This window comes from Periophthalmus magnuspinnatus, chromosome 15 (assembly GCF_009829125.3).
Source record: "Periophthalmus magnuspinnatus isolate fPerMag1 chromosome 15, fPerMag1.2.pri, whole genome shotgun sequence".
NCBI lineage: Eukaryota > Metazoa > Chordata > Actinopteri > Gobiiformes > Gobiidae > Periophthalmus > Periophthalmus magnuspinnatus.
Genome location: NC_047140.1, coordinates 6701881 through 6727199, shown reverse-complemented (window position 1 = coordinate 6727199; position 25319 = coordinate 6701881). Strand labels below are relative to the sequence as shown.

The 25319-nt window shown below is 39.3% G+C and overlaps 1 protein-coding gene across 1 annotated transcript; it reads left to right on the top strand.

Annotated features, from left to right (window-relative positions):
- The first annotated feature begins 1758 nt into the window (after positions 1-1758).
- On the top strand, positions 1759-24384 carry LOC117382887 (PDZ domain-containing protein 7-like). The gene is made up of 15 exons (XM_033980126.2): positions 1759-1954; positions 2372-2509; positions 3357-3531; positions 5515-5694; positions 7079-7226; positions 7692-7752; positions 9031-9561; positions 11986-12135; positions 12750-12922; positions 13761-13852; positions 13988-14079; positions 14404-14472; positions 16836-17474; positions 18630-18730; positions 24190-24384. The coding sequence occupies exons 1-15, from the start codon at positions 1759-1761 to the stop codon at positions 24364-24366; spliced, it is 2922 nt and encodes a 973-aa protein (XP_033836017.1). The 3' UTR covers positions 24367-24384.
- The last annotated feature ends 935 nt before the right edge of the window (positions 24385-25319 follow it).

Below are 25319 nucleotides of genomic sequence, written 5' to 3'. Positions count from 1 at the left end.
GACGGTGTAAAAAACACTCTCACTTTTTATTTTACAGTTCTAATTTTGAAAAACGATCCGCAATTGAAAGCAAACTTTATTTAAAAGAAAATGAGTGTACTATCTCTCTGATTATTCCTGCCTAATTTAATATTATTTTAATGTTCGTTTTTTGTAATATTGTTGTGTTTACAGTGATTTTAAAGTCACTGAGGGACAGTGAAGGCAGCGGCATGTTGGAGGCGGGCTCTTCCTGACGCGGCCTTGTCATTTGTTCCGCTGGGTCACGTGACAAGGCTGAGTCACAGGGCGTGGGAGGACAGCGGCTCCTGATTGGTCCAGAGGCCCGTGACTGCGACCACAAGAATTCAACCAACATAAACAGAGCATATGATAAACGATTATTTGAACATTTATATTAATTTAACGCTATTATCATGATTGATTGTGATAATAGTAACTTATTCGTTTTGTTGAGTAAGCAAGATATTATTTAGGAGTATGTGTGAGTTGGGTTATTCTGATGATGACGACGATGAGGATGATGATGGTGATAAGTTAAAAAATCTTTAATGTATGTAATGGAATTGAAAAGAATACGGAGCAAAATGATGGTACTTGTCCTAGAACCCAAGTCTTCACTACTGCCTCAGGCCACTGGGTGGAAGTGTAGACCAGGCCTCAAACCTGATCATGGATTCACCCACAGGGAAGTTAGTTAAACTCAGAATATATGCAACTATCTGTTTAATTCTAACGACTATAACGAGAACACCGGGGCACACTGTGCCTCTCGACACTTTTAATGGACTTATTATTGTCTTAAGTCCTAGTGCACCAGCTGCAGAGGGTCGGGCTTATGTAAAGAGCTTTGTACATATTGGTCACCTGGAGGAGTCTAAATGAGACGGCTCTAATGCTCTGGAGGAGTTCAGTGCGTCAGCAGCAGGCGGACCTGTGCGCTCTGCTCTGGACGGACAGCTACGGGAGCAACAACGCGACGTGGACCAAGGTAACACATTTATATTTGGGATTTTTTAACAGCTTTATTACTTTGCTTAATGTTTCGTTTACTTAGCTCCACGTGAGAAGATTAGTAAAGCGCGTTTCCATTAACCACGTGGTTGTATCATTAATCATTGAAATGGCCTCTACACTCGGGCTTAAACTATTAAAGCCCATACTCATAATACTCACAATACTCAGAATATACACATATGTACACAGGACATTTTGTAATAGTTGTGTTAGTGATGTTTTGATATTTTGTGAACCACGTGTTGTAGGTGTTTCTCTGTCCATGGTGCTGACTGATCATCAGACCCATCTGATGGCATAAAGTCACAACTTTATAACCTTGTATTCTTAACTCTTTCTGTGATACACCTATGGCTATGAAGAGCTTATATGAGCACTTTTAGTAATGACAGCCTGCTGTGCTCTCTGCAGATCTCTGTTTAATTAAACATGACCCAGGGGAATCTCCATGCCCCGGTGAGTGCAGCACATGGCTCTCAGGAGTGACACGGATGGATGACATGAGGAACAGGATATGCTTTTTAAGAACACAAAGTCAATTGGTTTGTGAACAAATAGTGACTTCTGCAACTTATAACTGATGGTGAAGCAACTCTGATGTGTAAAACAGAAGTGGAAACAGACCAGCAGCTCTCACCTGCTGTGTTCATCTACAGTCTAGCTTTAACAGCCAGGCTCCTTCACCTGTAGCTTATACCAACCTTCTGTCTGGATGAGTGGGAGCGGTGCAGCCAGTGCAGCATGGCGCACTTGTTTGGCCCCTCTGACTGGGGGGAGATGACAAACGGAGAGGGGCGCCCTCACCTCCACAATGGAGGCTCCAATGGGGGGTCCCACTGCAGCTCCAGGTACAGGGTGAAGAAGAATCCCCAGCACCGAAGGCACAAGTCTCACTCTCCTATGGGCCGTGTCATCCTCATCAACACGACTGAAGATGGTGAGTGGCACGGTTCACACAACATGACAACACACATTCTGGGTATTAAGCAGCGCTATTACAATTAGAGTTAGGCTGACCAACTTATAATTGGCACAATGAATATGATTATAACAGTGTTTATTTTGACAATATATATATATATATATATATATATATATATATATATATATATAATAAATTGTATATCATTGCATGTGCAGATGTGTTCCTCGTTGAGTTGTTGTTTAATTTTTATTATTCAACAAAAATAGCAGTAATTTGAGTCAACAATAATATCAACTTTAAATCTTTGATTTAGTAATTATAATGATTATGATGTTTATTTAGTTTTTACTTAGGCTAAATAGTTCCTGTATTTTTTGAAAGTGTTTTTGATAGTGGTGCCTGTGAGCCTGTTTGTCCCTGTATCTGCAGCAGGAGATGAGAGTGAGGACCTCCACACTGTCACTGTGGACAGGAGTCCAGATGGACGTCTGGGCTTTAGTGTGCGTGGCGGCTCTGAACATGGACTGGGCATTTTCGTGAGCAAAGTAGACGATGACAGCTCTGCAGGTTAGAAGAGTTTGTGAGTTTACAATGCAGCACTTTTTAATTAGCATTTGATGATTTTTTGTGGTATTGTTTTACATTCTGTATTGTATCAGACGTGGTTACTGGTGCTTACAAGATCCAAATTTCCTGTTTGGAATTTATAGTTGTTTTGACCGTTCAAAACATATAAGAATATATTGTTTTTGAATTGTTAATTGCTATGAACGGTGAACGGTGCTCATTTTTCATTTAAACCTATGGATACATATAACAGTGTTTGCATATAATAATCTTATAATATTCTGACTTATGTTTCCATTTTTACAAATTGTAAAAGCAACAGATACTCATGTTATGATGTTAAGGGGTTTTAGATGTCATCCATGCATATTTCAGTAATTTAACAATCTCTCCCGGGCTCTATTCACATCCTCCTTATGGTTAGCTTTAAGTTCTATCCAAAGCTCTGCCCACAAGCTCACTCATGCTTCTTCATGACAATTCTGAATAAATATACAAAAGCATGATACAAAACTGTACACAACAACTTGACAAATCTGATGTGATGTGCAGTAGTTTTATTAGCAGGATACTCGCTGATTGTATTCTGATAACGCTTTGAAGGGGGAGTGACTTAGCATGGAAAGCAAAGGGAGGAGAGGCTCAGAGAAATGAAAGTGAAACTTATAAAACATTTTAATACATTGTTTATAGAATTTTTAAAACAATAAAAGATAACATGGTGATCTAGTTATGTTATGTGTTAGTAATTAATACCCTCTCAAAGTAAAATACACCCCCCTCCTTGAACAAAATGATATTACTGAAATAGATTTAACAGTGACCAATGTGTGTTTTGTTTCTCCAGCGCAGGCCGGGCTCACAGTAGGGGATAAGCTGGTGGAGGTGAATGGAGTGAGCATGGAGAGCATCACCATGAGCAGTGCTGTCAAAGTCCTGACTGGGAACAACCGGCTGCGCATGGTGGTCCGCAGGGTGGGCAAGATCCCGGGCATCCGCTACTCCAAAGAGAAGACCACCTGGTAAGAGAAGAGAGCAAACAAGCATCAAATTATATACAGAAAGTACCGAAGAAAGGACTGGTAAAGCTATAAATACAAAACTGTAGTGCGATAACGTCACATCTATATAAGACTCTAGTGTCTAATTCAAACTTATTGTTATTTGCTTATTTATCAGTATTAAAGAGGGGATATTTTACTTCTATGGGGTATTAACTGTTAACACGTAACATATTTATATCAACATGTTACCTTTTATTGTTTTAAAAATTCTATATTCCCCCAAAAGCAGTTTATTAATATGTTTAATACATTTTCTCTGAGCCCTCGTCCCTTTGCTCTCCATGCTAAATCACTCCCGCTTCAGAATGCTATCACATTACAGTCGGCACGCATTCCTCTAATGAAACTACGGGAAATTGCCGTGCGGGACCATGAGTAACGAAGGCTTGTGGGTTGAACTTTGAACAGCATCATGCAGTTAACTGTAAGTAGGGTTCAAATAGTGCCAGAGAGAGATCGCTAAATTACTCAAACATGCATGGATTGTGTGTAAAACCACTTCAGGCATGTTTTTGATGGGGGAAACAAAGTTATATGCGTAAAAATAAACTTGACTAGATACAAAATATACAAAAAGGAGAGAGCAACAGTCCAAAACTGCAGATAAAGTATTGTTGAAATAAGTTGTTTAATGTGACAGGTATCCTAAAGTGTTCATGATTCCAACAACAGAGGGTAAATGAATGGACCATGACTTTATATTATTCTTTAACAAAAGAATATTTGCAATATGTAGATTAACTGAATTTAGACATAAAAAGTGTATCTAGCTGTTCAGTGTAGTTCTTTTCTAATCCGCACTTGTATGTCCTGTGTTGTGAGACCTTTTGCTTGTTGCTTACACCTGCCCTCCTCATGCCTGCTTTGTTTTTGTGCATCCACTTGCTCCTGCCACTTATCCCTCTGTTGGATATTCTGTATCTGCCTCTCAGGTGGCACCACTGGACACATGACCTCTCTGGCCTTTTCAGTTTGATAACAAGACACTAGGAAGTTCACAATATCATAGAGAAAACATGTGAACAATAAGCAGTGGTGGAAGGTAACGAAGTACAAGAACTAAAGTACTGTACTTAAGTAGATTTTTAGGTATGATATGTGTACTTTATTTAAGTAGATGTTACAGTGTATACTGTTTACTTTTACTTCACTACATTTGAGAGTAGGTATCTGTACTTTATACTCCACTACATTTTTGAATAGGACTCAAAAGTAAAAAGTACTTTTCATATGATTTGAGGGGTTCATTCATAAGAAATGGATTTGTACTATTCCTTTTGATCAAAATATGTATCATTTTTAATCAGTATCACTTTTTAACACATTAACAAATGAAATACTTTTACTTTATACTCTCAAAAGTACATTTTTAAACAGGTACTTAAATAATTTTCCTTAAGTAGATTTCATGTGATACTTTTACTTGAGTAACTTTTTCCCTCTGTATCTGTACTTTTACTTAAGCAACAAAGTTGAGTACTTCATCCATCACTGACAATAAACCTACAGATTTTAGTCCCCAAAATGTGATAAATATATGCCATATTTTCCATGTTATGGGGACTAAAATCTGTATACATCCTCAAGTCAGTTATTTGCTCAAACACATACACTTTTTCACCACCTGCTTCTCCAATTTCTGTCCTCCGTAAGGCTCTGGGTGAGTGACAGCTGGATCTAATCAGTCTCAGTGAAATGTAGGACTGGTACTGTTTCAAAGTACCAGTACAGTTACGAAAAAAGTGCTGTTAAGGTACTGAAAAAAGAAATGAAGAAAGTGTTTCATGGAATGTTTTCTGTTCTGTCATTTCAAATAAAAAATAATACAGAAATAGGTGCATACAATTTACTCCATGTCTCCAAGAAATAAGTGAGTCAATATGAGCTTCTCAGAAAGCACCCAACATGTGTGTGTGTGTTTGTGTGTGTGTGTTTGTACAGGGTGGATCTGATTCACCGGCGCATGGTGGTGGAGGAGAATGATGGGACCCCTTCTATAGTGAGCTCGGACAGCAACGCCCTCAGGAGGATCGTGCACCTCTTCACCACCTCAGACGACTACTGCCTGGGCTTCAATATCAGAGGAGGCAAAGAGTTTGGACTGGGCATCTATGTGTCCAAGTAAGAGCCATCGTTGTTCTGGGCTGGTGAATCTGGGAGAGCTATAACAAAATGTGGAAACATCATAAATTAAAGATTTGTGCAAGTTCATCAGAATGCAGAGTTCGATTAAACATGGATTTAACCTGGACTAAACCTAAATTAAACCTGGATTAAAGCAGAACTAAACTAGGACTAAACCTGGACTAAACCAAGTCTAAACCTAGACTAAAACAGAACTAAAACAATACTAAAACAAGCCTAAACCAGAAACTAATCCGGTCCTTAACCAGAACAAAGCCCGGATCTGAGCGGAGATTACAGGACTATGCTTAGATTACACCAGCTCTAAACCAGGATTCAACCATGTCAAAATGAGATCTAAATTAGAACTACACCAGGATTTAAGCAGGTCTAACGCGACATAAGAGAGGCCCAACGTAAGTACAATTTGACCATATAAATGTATATTCAATATGGAAACAAAATGGTGTCATAATTAAATGGCCTGTACCCAATTTTCCATGTAATGAAGAATCACTTGACTTGCCTCAGTACAGATGTATTGTAAAAGCAGCTCTCAGGGTCAAAATTAGACCGGTGTGTGCTCTCTGTGTCTATTATAATTTTGTAGGCAGCGAAATAGGAAGTCATGCTGGCCTGCAGTTAGTTGTTTCTATCATTACCATGACGTCAAAACTCCTCTCTGGCCTTTGAAAGTTGTGAAAAGTTCTCATAAACCTATTGTGGCTATTACTTAGGATCCTAGGGTGCTTTAGGAAAGTGAGGATGCATTTGGATCTCTGCAAACTGTTTAAAATTTCTTCACTAATGGACATAATCTGTCTACAATGTGTTTAGTCTTAATAGCCTGACAACCTAATAACCTTTAATACCCAGAATGTGCCAACATTAGCCACAGATCCCAGTTTCACCAATGTTCCACAGGTCTTCATTAGTAACTCTGTGCGTGCCAAACACCGGCCTAATTGCATGTAATGACTTCCACGACCATTAAAGGATTTGTGTTGCACTTATTAGACCCACACATTGTCCTCCCATCACAATGTAGATAATGATGTCTGTAATTGATTTCCATTACACCCACAAAGACACGCAGACAAACTCAGATAAGCCTCCATCACATATCACAATCAAGATATGTATGTGAGGAGTTTGTCCAGGGATTTAACAAGTATCAACTATACAAATATTGTCATGTTGTCATCTTCAGATTTGAGAGAGTAAATATTATGGGCTACAGTAAAGGCAAGCGCACCAGAGCACAGCATGCCTGTTGTCTTAGGTGGTACCAACCACTAGTCTATGTAGGTCTTTTGAGTGTAGACCTTTGCTATTGCAACATTACAAATGACGCCCCTCTTTTATGGATTCTTTCTGAAAGGTTGGATCCCGGTGGTCTGGCTGAGCAACATGGCATCAAAATGGGCGACCAGATTCTGGCAGCCAATGGGGTGAGCTTTGAAGACATCAGCCACAGTAACGCAGTGGAGGTTTTAAGGGGCCACACGCACATCATGCTAACCATCAAGGTGAGAATGTTTAATCTTTAAACTTTCCCTCCCTCCTCCACATACAGTGTCAAAACAGAGTTGACTTATGGCCTTAGAACAGTACCTTAATAATAGATGGCACCAGGACAGCACAGACAGCAGACAGACGCCTGAGTGTGACTGCACTTAGCCTCTATGTTTTTGTCTCAGCTCTTGCAGGGCCAGTGTTTTGGTGAGTAGCTGTAGCTCTGGGACACCGGTGTGTGCTCGTTTTACCCCTCACATCTCGGGTTCCATGTGTGAAAAACAGCCAGCAGATCCTCCATTATTCAGAGCAGTCAGGGATCCTGTTATAATCAACAAAAAGCACCATTTATGGGATCCGTGACTCCAGTGGGACACAACAGGGATTAAAGTTCAAGAATGAAATGTTTTAAAATAAATATAATGCTAGCCAATATCTGAAAATTTGTATCTGTTTTATACATTTTAACTTTTTCACAGGAGGCTGGACGGTACCCTGCATACAAGGAGATGGTTGCAGAGTATGGTTGGCTTGACAAATGTAAGTTTCTCATCCAAAAGTAAAACAAACAAACACAACAATGTTTGTTTTTTGAAATTTTGCTCTTTTTATAAGTGACTGGCCACCAGTAGATGGAAACATCTACAATGATGGTTTACAGAAAAGTCGAATCTAAAAGCAATGATCTGAAAATACTAATTACACAATCTAAAACAGGGATGTCCAAACAATGAGCCAATGTTCAAACATGGCACACAGATGATTGTGTTGGTTCTCAGACTTTATCCTTAAGCCAGAAATCCACAAATAATACAAAAGTGGGCAGTTGTCTCTAAATCAACATAGACATTGTTTTATATTGACAGAGAAATATTTTCCAAGCTGACATTACAGAAGCATGAAAATATAGTCAGTGAACATACACACGTAAAACTGATAATAATCAGGCAAACCCTGTTTTCACCCTGTTTCTCATTGCAAACCTACGCTAGTCACTAGGACTGGTAGACTCGACAGCGATTTTTTTTTGCTGATTAGTTAAACGTTTAATTTTATTGAGAATTTAGTTTTCCAAAAGACGTTTTAAACCAAATATATCATAAATGTGTTATTGTTTCATGATATTTTTAATTAATAATGCTGCTGTCTGATAAAAAAAAAATAGAGTCTGTATAGTTCAGATAACGATTACATTATCAATACATGAATAGGATTATTTTTTATAGTCATTAATCGATTCATTGTTGTGGCCCAACTATAGTATAAGATTACATAAAACCAGGTTTTAAGATCAATGTCAATGTCTGGACAATGATTCACTTAACAGAAAAGGATTCAAATAAACTTTCTCTATTTCATTAAAGCAGTGAGTCAAGATTTAAAACAGATTATCAGGTGTCAGGGCTTAATCCTTCGAAGAAAGAGGTCCAAATTTAAATGTATAACATTTCTTCAAATGACACCAACAAGACAACAAGTTTTACTATCCTCCTAATGTTTTAAAGTTTCACCATTTCTGAGAATTAATCTGCACAGAGCCGTAGTCATCAGGACGAGAGCCCCCATCCAGACTGTTTACTCATCTACGCTGATACTGATGTTGCCTTTAGGAGTTGCATCCAAACACAAAAGCAACTACTTCCAGTCTCAAACGCGGAGAGGATTAACATGTAGATGAGGTCACCCGGGTCTAATCCTGACAGAAGCATGTGTGAAAGCAAAACCACACTTACATTTGTTTGTTTGTTTTTTAATCTTTAGATTCTGAGATAACATTGGGAACGTTTTGAAATCTTGTGTTATATTACTATTTTGCAGTGACCAATGGGGGTCCAGTGTCGTGGTCACATGGTTCGGACACCAACTCTTCGGCATCTTCGTTGTCCTCGGGCACCCCTCTAAGTTCAGTGAGTGGACTCTCCCAAGTTCTCTACCCTCCGGTTTTTGGCCACGATATGGTAGACGTCACAATAGCAGCGGAGGAGCCACCCAGATACCAAATCAGAACAGAAAGGACGAATGAAATCGCCATTCAAACTGACCTTCCCTACCATGTACTAACAGAGGAGCTACCGCCATCAGAAATCACCTACCCGGATCAGATTGTAGTAGGAGAATCAAGTAGGACTTTTGGGCAGACGGTGCTCCTAAAGGATACGGTGATACGAGGGAAAGGGGAGGGGCCTAGAGAGATGGGAGGAGCTGGAGAGAAGAGGCGGGGCCGCTCCAGGACGCTGTCGTCAGGGGAACGGGACGCGCCCAATCACTCACCCAAAACGGCAGCACTTATGGCTCTGAGTGGACCGCCTAAGCCAATCAGACGCTCACAGAGTCACCTCACAGCATCAGGTGGGTTTAAAATATTCTACTACTGCTGCATTTATACAGTTAAGAGTGTATTTTTAGAGTATGTAGTAAAGGGATGTAGTAAATTGTTAAAATATGTACTGTAGAAAAAATGAACAACCCTCTAGAATGTAAAACTTTTGAATGAAATAAAATTGATAACTGACCCATTAGGAAATAGAGTCAGTTTAAGCCGGTTTAAAGGGCCCATATTACCCTGTTTTCTGATCTGTGTTATAATGTTGTTTCCTCATCACAAACAGACCTGGAGTTGTGTTTTATTGTTATGTTTTCATTCACACATGTTCAACACATAAACCCTGTATAGTTCTTCTCTCCAACTGTCTACAAAGATGTTGATGTTTTGATCCCAGCTCACACTGCTTTTGTGTTCTTGAGCAAAACACTTCTCAAACCTTGTGTCTGTATGAAAGGAGTAAGAGTGAGTGATCTGTGGTGATTGTGTGCATATTTTTGTTGTAATAATGGGGAGATTTCAGCCATTTTTATGTAATAAGTAAAATTTGAGCTGTAGAGGGATTAATTATTAGTTCTTTTTGCTGTTTCTTTGTTGCAGCTCAGGCCTTTTAATGATACTGTCTATTTAAACATTAGCTTACTTGGAGTCTCCTTCATTATTGTTATTGTGTCATAAAGTAGTTTCAATGCTATCATTTATCACAATATTTCTCTGTAGCTATATATCGTGCTTCAGAATGTGTTATTGTGACAGGCCTAACTGGACCATCCCTAAAACATGTGAGTGTCATGAGGTTAGTGACGACTGCAGATTTGAGATGGAAACCTTGCAGTCCTATGTATGATGTAGGGAAAAACATGTGTAAAAGTGTGTGTTGAGGGAGGCCTGTACCTTGTCCTTACTTAAACCTCAGCGCTCTCCACACAGTATTTATTTGGGCACACAGTTTGATGCATCACCCCACTTTACCTGTATTCACTGTGCTGTGTAAGACGAATGGGGCCGTGCATATGAAGAGACATCTAACTGAGCGCATACAGAGAGGGAGTTATCGCTCTTATGTTTGGAGTTTATTCGACCCCTCCGTAGGGTGAGGGGAGGAGGCACAGGGGCTGATGGGACATTGGTTTAGTACAGTGAGTGGGCAGGGAGCTGTCAGAACATATAGGTGCATCACTGCTATTCATCAGAGTTACTGCAGTACTTTACACACTGGCAGATGTAGTGCAGCGGGCTGAGGGGCAGGAAGAGAGGGGATAGTATCTGGGGATGGTAGATGGTATGGGTGAGTGTTGTTCAAGGTTTTTAAGAACAGATGCTAAAATACTTGTAAATTTTTTTGGTTTTTTATCATGAAAAAATACAACGCAACTTTTAAAGCAGCTGTTGACTACTTAATGACTATCAATATCTGTCATATATAGACTCTGACCTTCTATAACAAAAACAGCGTTAATAAATCAAAATATCATAAAAGAAAAAAAAACTAATTTGTGATTTCAAAGGGCCCGTCTTATTTTCTGATCTGTTATAATGTTGTTTCTTCATCACAAACAGACCTGGAGTTGTGTTTTGTTTCATTCACACATATTTAACACACAAACCCTGCATATTTAGGCTGAGTTTTTCTCTCAAACAGAAAACACTCTGTCCCACCTTATGATGTCATGTGGTAATACAGGTAATACATGTTTTTAAACTTCATACTCCGTCACTAGAATTTGGATGATTTCAGTCCTGGAATTGCCAATCTGTGCTGAACTAAAAGGTAAAAGGTAGATGTTAACTTGAAAACTACCACTTCATGATATCACAAGGTGGAACAGAGCATTTTGACGTTTGGAGATGTAGACGGACTAATAATAATGGGTTACTCAAACATGTGTGAATGAAACAAAACGCGACTCCCAGTATGTTTTTGAGGAGATAAGAATATTATAACATGGCTAAAAGCTCAAGAGTCCATTTTGTGCAATATAGGACCGTTACTTTGATTCTCTATCTAAAAGCCTTTAGCTAGCATATATTTGATATATTTTTATCTGGTTAAAAAATCACAATATAAATAATTGCTACTAAAATAATCGTTAGTTGCTGCCCTAGTGGAAATTGGTCTGTCCTGGAACATGGCTCTAACATTTGGTAACAATCCTGAGCCTGGTTTGAGTCAGTAGAAAGTAAGTGTACCTAGCTGGAGGATTAGCCGAGTATACAAGTTTTGATATGATAATGGGAAATTAGTATGACAGAAATGACAAATAATGTTAACCACTCTGCCACCATTATGCCCACTAAAGAGTGATACAGATTCTATTCCATAATATTTGAACACGAGTAAAATGAACTACATCTGTCTACAACTGGATCACTGTAACATAATGGACTTGTAAAACTATAAAACTAATATAAGTATAAAACTAATGTTACCACGCCCCTGTGCGGTGCAGAGGACAGGCAGAAGAAGCAGCAGAAGCAGAAGCCATCAGCTGAGGGCCCCCCAAACCTGCAGCGCTCCAAAACCTTTGTCAACCTGCTCTTCAAGAAGGAACGCAAAGAAAAGAGCCGCTCCAAGTCCCCCTCCCGACAAGCACAATCAGGTTTGACTCTGTCTCTTACGTCTATCTAACAATATCTTAACATCTTACAAGCAGAACTCTCTGGGTTTAGGAAGTAGTCGTGTGGTGGTATAAGTTGTCATGATACTAAAGTTACAAACTTGATTGTGATACTAAGAAAAAAGCTTCTATACCACGATAACAATTAAATCATTATAATTATTTTTATACAATAGAATGTAATTGTACTTTTAACGTGCCCCTGCTGTCTTATACTAGCTCTGAAGTAAATTTTTAAACATTGTCCTATTCTAGTGACTTTTTAAATTTATATACTTCAAATTAGTATCTAGTATTGACATTATTTCACTATTTAGTTGTAGTTTTAGTATTTAGTTTTAGTATTTTGTTACAGTTATTGATAGTTTGACAACCCTGCGTATCAGTTCAGACCTCCTCTTGTACACATTGTTAACCATTGTCTACCTGTTCAAGGAACTTGGTAGAACTGTAGCAAACTAGCAAATAGAAAAGAAGAAGAAACAGTAATTATATAAGAAAAAGTTGAATCAGTTGATGCAGAATGTTTGGCTGACCCAGTCCAACTCAGGCAAAAAATAATGTACCTCTTGTGTATATGTGTGTGTATTCCTCAGATAAGGAGCGAGGGCGTCCCTTTAAGCTCCTGTCCTCTCCTAAAGAGTCCCGTGCAGGGGTGAGGGACACCAGCCCCCAGCCCCACCCTCAGACCCTGCAGTATGTGGACGACATGGCCAATAGGGTGCTGAGTCCAGATGAGGCACAGGCCGTCATGAGACACTGCAAACGGGTCAGTCAGTGTACAGTATATGTGTATCAGAACAACTATTTTTGCTTTTCTTAGATTGACAAACGTGAACTTTAAACCATGATATAATGATGCTTGCACCTGGAGTTAAGGAACAAACTGCTGTACCTGTACAACAACACACATTTCAGAAAAACATACACAATATTTAAATACAGTATATGTATTTAAATATTGTGCATGTGTCAAAAATTCTCCAAAAATGCCGTTTAGGTCATGAGAGGTCATAACTGGAGATCAGATATGAGTTGACCCCTGATATGAGGCTCAGGATGAGACAGGACTCAGATGACTGGGCTCAACTACTTCCTGCTCTGGGGTAATTAAACACCTATGCTTCTGCAGACACTGTGACCTTCTCACAAACATCAATATTTCATGAGCATCATAAAGAGGAGCATGCGCAGGGCTGTGGGCTTTGAGCACTGAATACATGAACTTGTGTATGTGCAGTGGTACATCCAGTTGACATGTTAGAGTCCCAGAGCAGGTGTAGCTTTTTCATAGAGGTGCTTTAACAAAAAAAAGAAAAGAAAAAAAAAGAAAAGAAATACATCAATACGTGTACTTTTAAGTGATCAGAGAGTACCTCTTCTGCCTCATATCAAAATGGTCCTGGGTTCATTTCCTGGTCCATGTGGTTATGAAGTTTGCATCTATGTATCTGTCCTTCTGGTGCTCTGTTTCCCTCCCACTAAACACTAAACACTCTAGAAACACTTCCTCTACCATTAAACCATGTCTTATCTGGAGGCCTGGACAGAGATCATCTCAGTGGGACCCAGTTAAAATGGTCACATTGATCTCTCATATTTTTCAGTTTCTATCAGAAAATGTGCTTGAGGATCTGATCCGTCCCCTTCTGGCAATCCTTGACCGTCCAGAGAAACTGCTGCTACTGCGAGAAATCAGGTAAAGTAAAGATTCACACTCTGCAGATTTGTTTAAAGTACTTCTGAAAATTAAGTAAATGTTGTTCTCTCTGTGTGTAGTAAGACCAGTCTAATGTTCCTTTGTATACTTATATGTGTGTATGTGTGTGTACAGAATGCTGATCCCCACCTCGGAGCTGAGCCGTTTCGACACCATGGTCATGCCCTTTGAACTGGAGGCCTATGACGTCCTCAAGAGCCGCTCCTGTCAGTTACTCTGTGCTCTCCATTAAACTAGTCCATTAGAAACACTGCACTAGTGATTTACATGTAGGCCACAGATTAAATCCTCTTTTCATAGCCGGTTGCAGTGACGTTAAACAAAGTCCAGTTGCTCAGATGAATTAATGCATGCTTACCTACTTTTACTATTTCATTCAGTAAAATATATCTGTTCACTGATACAGGCGACAGCCCACAGATCTTTATAAAGCAATATGTTTTCAAACTCTAAAAACTAAAAACAACTCTGCATGAACCTGTTACCATCAGTGTAATAACATTGTTTTCTGTTGTGTTTACACACATCAGTGCGATCTCCAGCTCTGCGCTCTCCTCGCTCTGGAACACCTCGTCGCCATCTCATCACTCCAATCCCAGGTACACGGGCTTGGCCTTTTATTACACTCTAAATACTTTCACAACCACCACATTTACCCTTTCCAATTTTGTCATTTTCTACAAATTCACATTATATTTTCATTCATTATTATTACTTTTAAAAACCCTTTATGACCTACAAGAGCGTCAGGGCTCCCATTTACTTTTATATTTTTAGCAACTTGTAGAAAAGAGACCAATAAAAATAGAGTGACAATTCTTTTTGCTCATAAAAGTGAACAAAACGATCTTTTAAAAGAATCCACTCATGACCTATTTCCTCAGTTTTCTGTTGCCTAATTTTCCCTCTAAAAATGTAAAAATGTGCACACATAAAAACAATACAATGCAATTATAATGTTGTAACCAAATTTCAACACATTTGTCTCTTTTTGACATCACATAAATGGACATGTTAATCAAATGATAAATATTTATTAATTTGGGGCTTCAAAAAATTAGATTTTAACTCTTCACTTCTTTTTATTCTGCTTTTGTTAATTAAAATGTTTTTCCAGTATCTCAAAAGGTGCATCAGGAAGAAACTTTAAATAACTTTTAAATGGTTTGAAATAAAAATAAGAAACTTTTAATTATGTACAATTTTGAGGGATCAAGTCCTAGAAATCAGAGTTTGGGAAAAAATATGTAAAAGAAAATAAAATAAAATTGTCTTATTTTAAAAATTCTGATGGAGTTTGAAGTGGGGATGTGTATAACATAAGTTAGTACTTAAAAATGACACTAGAGCATTACATGTAAAATAAAGTGAGTCATAAGACCTTTTAAGACCCAAACCCCTGTGTAATGATGACTAATCTGTTTGTGTGTCCAAATTAGCATCTGGATTATGATGTCATCTAAATCCCAGTGTTAGTTCATCGTGGTATATTTAGAAGCTCCCATTGTAGTGCTGCTGTGTAGGAGAAGGCTCTTTAGCACACTTTTCAGCACTGGGAGCATACGCAGGGTCAGGTGTCCTCAGCCCAGGCTTGGGTTACATGTGAACGGGACACAAAAGGCTGAGACGTCCTACGCCACAGCAGCACCTGAATGCATCACTTCTGTCAAGTGTCTGCAAACAGAGGGCACAGTCAATGTCCTACAGACACAGTACAGACTGGTAACTGAAGGTCAATGTGCTGTGGTTAGGAGGTCAGGACAGAGAGAGATCCACTCTCTGTACACTTTAACACTATCTAAATAATATAAACCCACTTCAGGCTTGTTTTCCTTTTTAAAGAGGAGGTATAGAGCAAAATTGACTTTTTGGAGGTTTCTACCATATTATAATGTTGTTCCCTCATCAAAAACATGTCTGAAGTGGTTTTAAATGTCATCCAAGCATGTTTGAGTAATCTAGCGATCTCTCTTGGGCCCTATTCAAACCCTCCTTATGATTTGCTGTACAATTCTGCATGGCAATTGTCCATAAATATACAAAAGCAGGATACTAAACAATACTTGAAACTTGATGCGATGTGCAATAGTTTCAGTTCACGGTGATTGTGTTGTGATAGTGCTCTGAAGGGGGAGTGAATTAATGCAGAGAGCAAAGGGCAATTTTCAAAACAAGGAAGCATAACATGGTGATCTAAATATGTTTTGTGTTAGCAGTTAATACTACATAAAATGCCCTTTTTAAATATGTGGTAAGCCTATCTATCTGCTATATTAGTGGATCTACTGCAACATTTATGCAGTTTGTAATATTTAGTAGACAATAGAGCTGTGCAATTAATCAAATTTCAAATCATCATTTCAAGTCAGCAATGATCAGCTTGTTTTTTTGTTTTTTTTTAATGGAGAGGTCTATATCCAGCCCTAAAAGCATGTGGTTTGGACCAGAGTTTAGACTTTGGAGGCAGAAATGTGACTATTTATTATATTGTTTTAAATTCCAATTATACATCTGCATTATTTTTTTTATCCCATTTTATTCATTTTAATAAGACAAAATAAAATATAATTTTAAAAACAAATGGACAAATATGAGGAAAGACATCACACATTTTTTGTCATATCAGCCAGCCCTAGTTTGTGCCGATTTGTGTCTTTTCCAAGTTTACATACATCTGCTCCACTTTTCGCTATTTCAATCTTGTCACATGGTGATTTGACAGTTTTTTACACTGGATGCCCTGTCTATTAGAACAAGACCCATTACTATTACTGTGGGCAAGCAAAGTGCCTTGATTAGAGGCAACATCTACAGTTTGCAATTGAAGGGTTGATGCCACCGAATATATAGGCATTGTAGAATATGTAGGTCATTGCATAGAATGTCTTGATTATACAACTGTAATTTTCACAACCAATGATATTCACTCTAATATTAATGTTCCTGTGTTGTGTGTTTGCAGACTACCAGGGCGGGTTCCACCTACAGCCAATGCCTGACCCTCAGAGGGAGAGAGAGCTGGTGGATGAGCTGGAGAGACTGCGTGTTTCCAGTGCTCAGTCTGGGCCTCCTGCCCCCTCTCGCCTCTTCACCCCTCTGCTGGACGTCCCTGTGGACAGCTATGGGCGTTCACGCTCTCTTAGCCCCTCCCCGACCCACAGCCTGCTGCACTCGGACTCTGCCTATAGCTCATACAGGGGTCAGCCACAGCGCCCCCCACAGCACAGGGAGAACAGCGCATTCAGGACTTACGAGCGCAGCTCTGCGTCAGACCAAGGCGAGGGCTTCCATGAACGTGGCCGCTCTCCTGTGAGGAGCGTCCGGAGCAGGAGCGTCAGAGAGACCAGTCCGGACCAGGGCATCCAGGGCACGTACACGGGGTATACAGAGGTGAACCTAAATGTGCCCGCCCCGCGCACACAGAGGACACCCATAGCACAGATGTTTGAGCCGCAGGGAGACACGAGGCCAGCAGGGGGCAGAGCAGATGTCCCAGTGATGAATGGACATTCCCCGAATACTGGTAAAAAGAGCCCTCCTGTTGTGACGGAGGATTATGACATCACCACAATCACCATCCCCAAAGCCAAGCAGTCTCTGGGTCAGTACAGCACTGGTGCCACTCTTGTTTTATACTGAAACATACTTTACATCACATTATTAGTATAATTTTAAATACATTTAAACTTTTAGGAGATGTAATATACTCTAGTTTTAACTACCTACTTGAGATGACTTGGGGATACCCTGTACCCTTAGGACCAGGACTTTTACGTAATACTGCTACTACTACTACTGCTACTACTACTACAAATGATAATAATAATAATAATAATGATAATAACAATAATGCATTAGTCTTATATAACACTTTTCCAGACGCTCAAAGACACTTTACAGTTTTTTACATAATTAATTCTCTCCATGCTCGGTGGTGGTAAGCTACTGACGGAGGCGAGACTGCCAATCTGTGCCATCGGCCTCTCCAGTCACCACCAACACTCACAACAACAATTTTTGCCACTGGTGTCCCACTGTGGCACCTGAAGTTCCCAGAGATCTCCCATCCAAATACTAACCAGGGCCAGCCCTGCTTAGCTTTGGACGAGATCAGTCTGATAGTCTTTCTTAGGTCTTGACCACATTTAACACATAAAAACAATTGCTGAAATATAATGGTGAGCTATTATATGTAACTTTTCTGGCGGAGGGTCCACTTACCTGATTATCTGCATGGTTTGACTAGAATGACCCACAGTATGGCATCAAACTAAAACTTTATTATATTTCATTACGGTGTTTTTGTTGCTCCAAAATACATAAAACACTTTCTCACTTTGAGCAGGGTCACCTCTCCACAGCTCTGACCTGCAACCTGCCCTTCTCCAAGGACATAGGTTGAGTTTAATGCCATACTGTGAAAAATTCCTGGCAAAGCAATAACATCGCCATGGAGATGAACACCAGACCCTCCACCAGAAATGTTTTAGTGCATTATTGTATAAACTATAATGAATGAAAAACACTAAAGCTAAAATATCCAATATTTGTGGAATGTTGGAAGTAGTTCAACGTGTTACTTCTGTTCCATTACCAGTAGAGGGCAGTACTCCCCCTATCAGTGAGAGCCAGGCACAAGGGTCGGATGCTCATAGATTATGGATTAGGACTATGAAATATAGACACAGTTTGTTATTGATATCATTGTCTGGTGCGATATCATCCTGTATTATTCATTCTCTGCGCGTCTCTACAGGCATTAGCATTTCCGGAGGCATCGAGTCCAAGGTCCAGCCCATGATCAAGATCGAAAAAGTCTTCCCGGGCGGCGCTGCATCCACAAATGAGGCCCTCAAGGTACAAACAGTGAACAAAATGTACTCCTAAAAATCATTATAATCACTTTTACATAATTAATATTTTGTAAAGTTACTAAAACAAGGCTAAAGTTGCACGTGTTCTTTCTCGTGCTATGATAATGAGCTGTTGTTGTGAGCAGTTTTAGAAGATAGTGGGATAGAGAGATGAGTGGAGGGAGAGTCTCAGATATCACATGCCCTCCATTATTGATGAGTACACGCACACAGGACTGCTAATGTATTGGTAATGTTTATAATGCCTGCACAGTATTTTAAATAGGGATGTTGACTGGTGTGGCTGGTTCAAAGTGATACACATGCAAGCTTTATAAAGTGAACCACAAAGGAGGAGAGGAGGGTGTAGTGTGAGGAAGATGGATGTTAACATTATAGTGATGTGCATTTGTGAGGCTGGGTAAGGTTGTCAAAAGTATTGAAAATCAGATACTAATCAAAACTATAACTAGTATCAAAACTAGATGACTTTGAGCAAGCATCTGTACTAAAAAGATCATGTTCACTGGACAGAAATGAATCTTTCCTGAATAGCTTTAGAATGATCTTGAGCTCTATCAAAACAAGTATAAGACACTTTTCAGGTGGAGGATACAGAACCTGCTTGTCTCCATGGAGATGTTATTGCTTTGCCAGTAATGTTCCACAGTATAATAGCATTAAACTTTTCCATCTTGCATTTAGCCAATTATGAGTGTTTTTATAGCTCAAAAATAGCTTGAAAAAACATGTATCCTTACTGTCAGCAAGATCGGTCACATCACCCAGTCTTCTCTGTTTGGATAGATACGTTTTATGCCATACTGCGGAACCTTCCAGGCCAACCAATGCCAAGCAAGTTGTGTACCCCATTCACTTTCACTAGAATCTTTTGGATGTTTTCAGCCCTGGAATTGCCAATGTCTACTGAACTGAATATAAAAGGTAGCTGCTAACATCAAATCTACCTCTCCATGACATCACAAGGTGGTTTGAGCCTTAGAGATGTAGACACACTAATAATAAAGAGTTACTCAAACGTTTGAATGAAACAAACATGAGTCCAGATATGTTTTTGAGGAGATAACAGCATTATAACATGGCCAAAAGCTCAGAAGAGTACATTTTGTGTAATATAGAACCTTGAAATGAATGATACAAGTTTTAGTATCTTTTGACAACCTTATTATGTCAAGAAATGGACCAGACCCAGATTATAGATCATATATGAAAAATAGACAGTAAACTATGCACATTTCCCTGTTCTTATTATGAAACTGAACTGTGTAATATTTAATTAAGTAAGAGTCACTAATAACCGTAAGTGATCTGTGGAGTGTAAATGGGTGTAGTGTTGCCTTTACTGCAGAAAGTAGGATGTATGAAAGAAGCTGGGATGCCTTGAAGTTGTGCGTGTGTTGAGTTGCTGTGTACGTTTAGAGCTAATAAGCAACGGAACATTCAGTGCATCATTAGAACTAATTAGGCCAAAATAAATTGAATTCAATGTTCAAGGAGCTTCGGCGAGCAACAAAATGATTAGCTGATACGAACATGCTCGAGGACCGACATAAACAAATGTACTATTCTGTTTTAGCAATTCTGTTTAGTTTAGTGTTTAGTGTTGTTGAAATGAGAGTGAGACAGCTGTTTTGGTATGTCAAGTTATTATTGACAGTTATTAATGGTGCTGTCACAGGTGAGGAAATGGAGTGGCTGAAGAGGTTGTTGGTTTTACTGCTGCAGTGGAGTTGTAACAGAGGTTTGCCTCACAGCGGAAATGGCAAGAATAATGAGGGAAGAGAGTGCCTTTATATGAATGGTTTCGATGCAGCATGGCCTTCCTTACGGTGCAAGAAACTAGTTTGTTGGGGGTTTTTTTGCACCCTGAGGAAGGCCATGCTGATCCAAAACTCACTGGTGCATATTTATATCAACAGCCATGACGTAATAAAGGCTTTTTCATTTTATTCTTAAACAATAGAGTTTAACACACAAAACACGCAAAAACACCCAAAAGACTTTGCTGTATTCCCTTGCAGAGAACCAGCCCTATCTCCAATAGGCACAGTAGCACCCTGCAATCTCACTGTGAGTGTCACTACTTCCTGTCCAAGGTTTGAGGTATGAGGTTTTGGCTGAGTCACACTAAAATGAATAAATATTTAAAGATAAGGCAGTGGACAGGGAGATGCGGGTGGATGTCAGTGACAACAACAACACTACACAAATAAAATTAATAGTTCACCAGGGGACACTTCTATGTTTAAAAAAAAAAGATGTTTGTGTCTCAATGCTAACGTTAATGCTAATTGTGATGCATAATAAATATTAAACAACACCACAAATTGAAGTATTCTACATTTAAAAACAATTAGGTAGTCTTTATTTTTATTCATTTGAATTTTAATAGATTGTTTATTTTATGCTTTCCGATTTTAATAAAAATGACTTTGAAACACACTGAGCTAGTGTGCTACTGTGTGCAGAGCCTATTGACCACCTTTTTTTGAAAATATTTTAATTTCCATGGATCCAGGCAGCACTCCGTATCCTTTTTATTTATGGGTAAAGTCAATTTATAATAATAAGTCTCCCTTACTCTTCATTATGCCCTTACAGAACAAAGGTACTCCATTCTAACATTGCACTCTGTAAAAGGAGCGTCATTCTGCCTGCCCCGCACCCTTTAAAGCAGCTGTCCCATATCTGTGCACCCCTCCACACTTATCTGTCCTGGATATGCGGAGGAGGGACCAGTGCTGTGTTTTGTATCTTCCCGTCTGCTCTGAGCTCCATGATAACACTCCATTTGCTCCTACCATTGTCCGGGCATGTGCAAACTTACACTGCTCCCGCTACCACACCCGTCGTCTTTATCTGCAAACATGTCATGTAAGGACACACATACACTGCACAATATGAACACAGAGAAAATATTATATCACTGGTGAAATATCATTTGCAGTTTATAGAGGACTTGTTATGCTTCAGTACTTTTGGGCACTATCCTATTAATTATCTATGAATTAAAGGGAAAGATACAAGATTGTTCTTGTAATAAAGTCAAATTTCTCTTGTCCCAGTACAGATATATAGTAAAAACGGGTCTTAGGATGAAAATGAGACCAAACCAGGAAGTAAGGCTGGTGCGCTGTTAGCATGCTAGTGTTATTAGCATGACCAGCATGGCAAAACTCTTCTCTGGCCTCTGGAGAGTTGTGAAACACGCTCACGCTCGTTTGGACTGCTGCAAATTACAATGTGGGTATATGGACTCAAATAACACGCAGAGGAGGTGAAACCAAGCTTAGAACAGTTTAGATGATAAAAAAATCTTTGTGAATGAAAAAAAAAAAAAAAAAATTCAGTCATGTTTTTAAGATGCAAACATGCCATGAATAGATGCATAATTAAATGTGTCTATATCCACATAAATCCCATTTCTCCCTCAGACTGTGGACTGGCAGCAGCTGCACTGGGTTATTTTTGGATTGTGTTTCTATTGGCTGAAAGGAGGAAGTGCACGAGGCAGATTAGATTGATCTGTTTAATTCAAACTTTAATCTGCTGTTTGGTTAAATTGATCTAAATCTGGTATACACTGTCCCCCTGGGAGGGTGTAGACATTACATATCAGGTCTGAATATGTGATGCAGTTAAACTAGCCACAACCGGCTAAATAATAATTTCAGATATGTTTCTTAACAGAGCTGTTATTCATGCTTACGAAAAGAGGTATGAGCGACAATAGAGAAGTTTGACATTTTAAGGGATGGTATTATGCAAAATTGACTTGGCCTAATAGCATCACCTGCTTGTGGTAGTGCAGGAAGTGCTCCATTGTGGTTTTAAACCCCATACACTTTCACTAGAATCATTTGGATAATTTCAGCCCTAGCATTGCCAGACTCTACTGACAAAAGGTAAAAGTAGCTGTTAACTTGAAAACTACATCATTCATGACATCACAGGGTGGAACAAAATGTTTTAAGCTTTGGAGATGTAGACAGACTAATAATAAAGGATTACTCAAACATGTGTGAATGAAACAAAACCCAGGAGGTAATAACATTATAACATGGCTTAAAGCTCACAAGTGTCCATTTTGCGTAATACAGGACCTTTAAAAGAGCTTTCCATGCCGTCTAACACTAAGCAGAAAGGAAAGAGAGAAAACAGAGAGGAAAAGGTGTGATAATGCCCACTGACCTTTAGCGAGTCTGCGTGCACAGGGCAGGTGTATCCTCTGATGATGTCATAGGAAGTCCCTCTCCTCTGGGGCTGCCCGTTCTCCACTCGTCCCTGGCATCCTGCAGGAAACACGTGCTCCTCAGCCTGACTGTGGAACAACCTTGTCCTGAAGGAGAGAGTTTATGTGCGAGCTCGTGACAATGGCCTTCACTGTGGATATATTAAAGTAATGCCACAGTCCCAATTCTCCCCAGCATAAATCAGACCACTGCACACGGACACAATAACTGCAGATTTATCACCGTGTATACAGTGTGGGGACACAGTTGATCTATATGGGACATTAGTTTATGCATAGGCCTGTCACGATAATTACTGTATGGACTTATCGTCAATTTATGAAAGCTGGAACAATATATTTTGGGGCTTAAAATTTATCGTGTGACAATTTCTTTGTAAAAGTGGGGAGATTTGGGGTGTTTTTGTTCTAATACCATGAAATGTGAGCTGCAGAGGGGTGAATAACTAACTTTTATGGCTAATTATTGGTTCATTCTGCTATTTATATGTTGCAGTTCAAGTATGAATGATTAATTACAATGTACGAAGTATGACTTGGCTTTCATATTGAGTTTTACTAAGTAACATTTTGAGTGTTTTATTTTGTCTTTCTACCTACTATAAAACATTCAGTTCATATTACTTTGACTACTCTGGACACCTGTGAAAACAAGAGAAGGAAGTACAATGAACTCTACGCACAAGAGCAGGCGTCAACTATTTTAAAAATATCCTTCTAAAAACACACACAGCATTTTAACCATAGTGCAAGGTAATATTTGTGTCCGTTTTAATCCAGAGAAATAGAAAGTTCATTGAATACATACAAGTTTGCCGATTGCTTTGAAAATTTGATGAAAAAATATCTCTTTCTCTCACCACTGAGACACTGGTGGTGACATGAACAAGCTGAGATGGCTAATGGTTCTGCTGCAGTGGTGGAAATGGAGCATAGGAGGGTTGTAAAGAGAGAATGAATTTAAATGATTGGCCTTAGATGTGACTGGTTGAGAGGCAAAGGTGTCCTGCTGCAGAGGTGAGATTTAGGCAGTGACAATTCAGATCAATGAGAAAAACAACTGGATTTTATCACTGAAACTGGCAACCCAAATAAGAGACTCACATCTGGGAATGTCGGGTTTATCAGATTTAAATAAAAAATTGGACACTCCCCTACCTTCATTACTCTGTGTTGTTTGTCCCTTTCAGGCTGGATACGAGCTGCTGGCAGTGGATGGAGAGAGCCTGCACAGAGCCACTCACCAGCATGCGGTAAACGTCATCCGCCGATCCTTCAGTAACAAGGCCAAAGACCCCATGATCTTTGTGGTGAAAGTGCCCCGGGCCCCCAGCACCCCCAAGAGCCCCCAGAGACCAGCACACTGACCCCTGTAGGCCTCTGTATGCCACTGCACACCGTGTGGAAAGGACACCCAAAGGCTCTACTGCTGCTGAGGATGGATTGGTCCCAGGAGAAGACTGTTACAAATGGATCTGACTTTTATAAGATTTTTTTTTAGCTCTGCAGTATTTTATTATTATATTGTATACAGAGATTTTGATTTTTCTACTCTTATGTGTTTTTTGTAACAATGTACATTATATTAACCCTGTTTCAGAGTCAATTTGAATGTAATTTAGGCTCTAATAACCTGCTTCTGCACTGACTATGCAGCTGCAGAGGTACTGATTAATAACTGGCTGCAGGTGCTGGTGTTTAGGTGGCGAGAATGCAGATCTGGGTCATTTTAGGCTTAAACCAACTGGATTTCAGCATTGAAACTGACGACCCAAATGAGATACTGATGTGAGGCTCATTCTGCTTTCTGATTGGATAATTGTCTTGAGAACACCAAATTATAGCATGAATAAATGAGACATCATCTCCAATATTTCTGTAATTAAGAATAAATCAGTATTACAATAGTTATCAGTAAAAGCAATATTTGATTTGATAATGAACATGTTTACCTCCTGTCTGGCGACACAGTTAGGTCATGTTTATGGAATTTAAAATAAAAATCTTACGTACCGTTTCTTTAAGTTCTTTTTGCAAGGGCAATGAGGAAAAAAACTAGGTTACTATCATACACTGTATATATAAATGGACACAGCTAACCTGCTAGCATATTCCAAATATGAAGTGAGCATCTTCCGGCTCCATCGACTCCAGTTCACTTTCTATTGGAAAACTGTCGCCCCTCTCTCTGTAAATGCTGCCGTCAGGCTCATCATTTTGATCTGACAATGTTCATATTAGTACACGCTACATGTTCCTGGTGTTTTTATTAGGCTATTTTGTCCACAAATCACGATATGAACATTATTCACCGACGTTG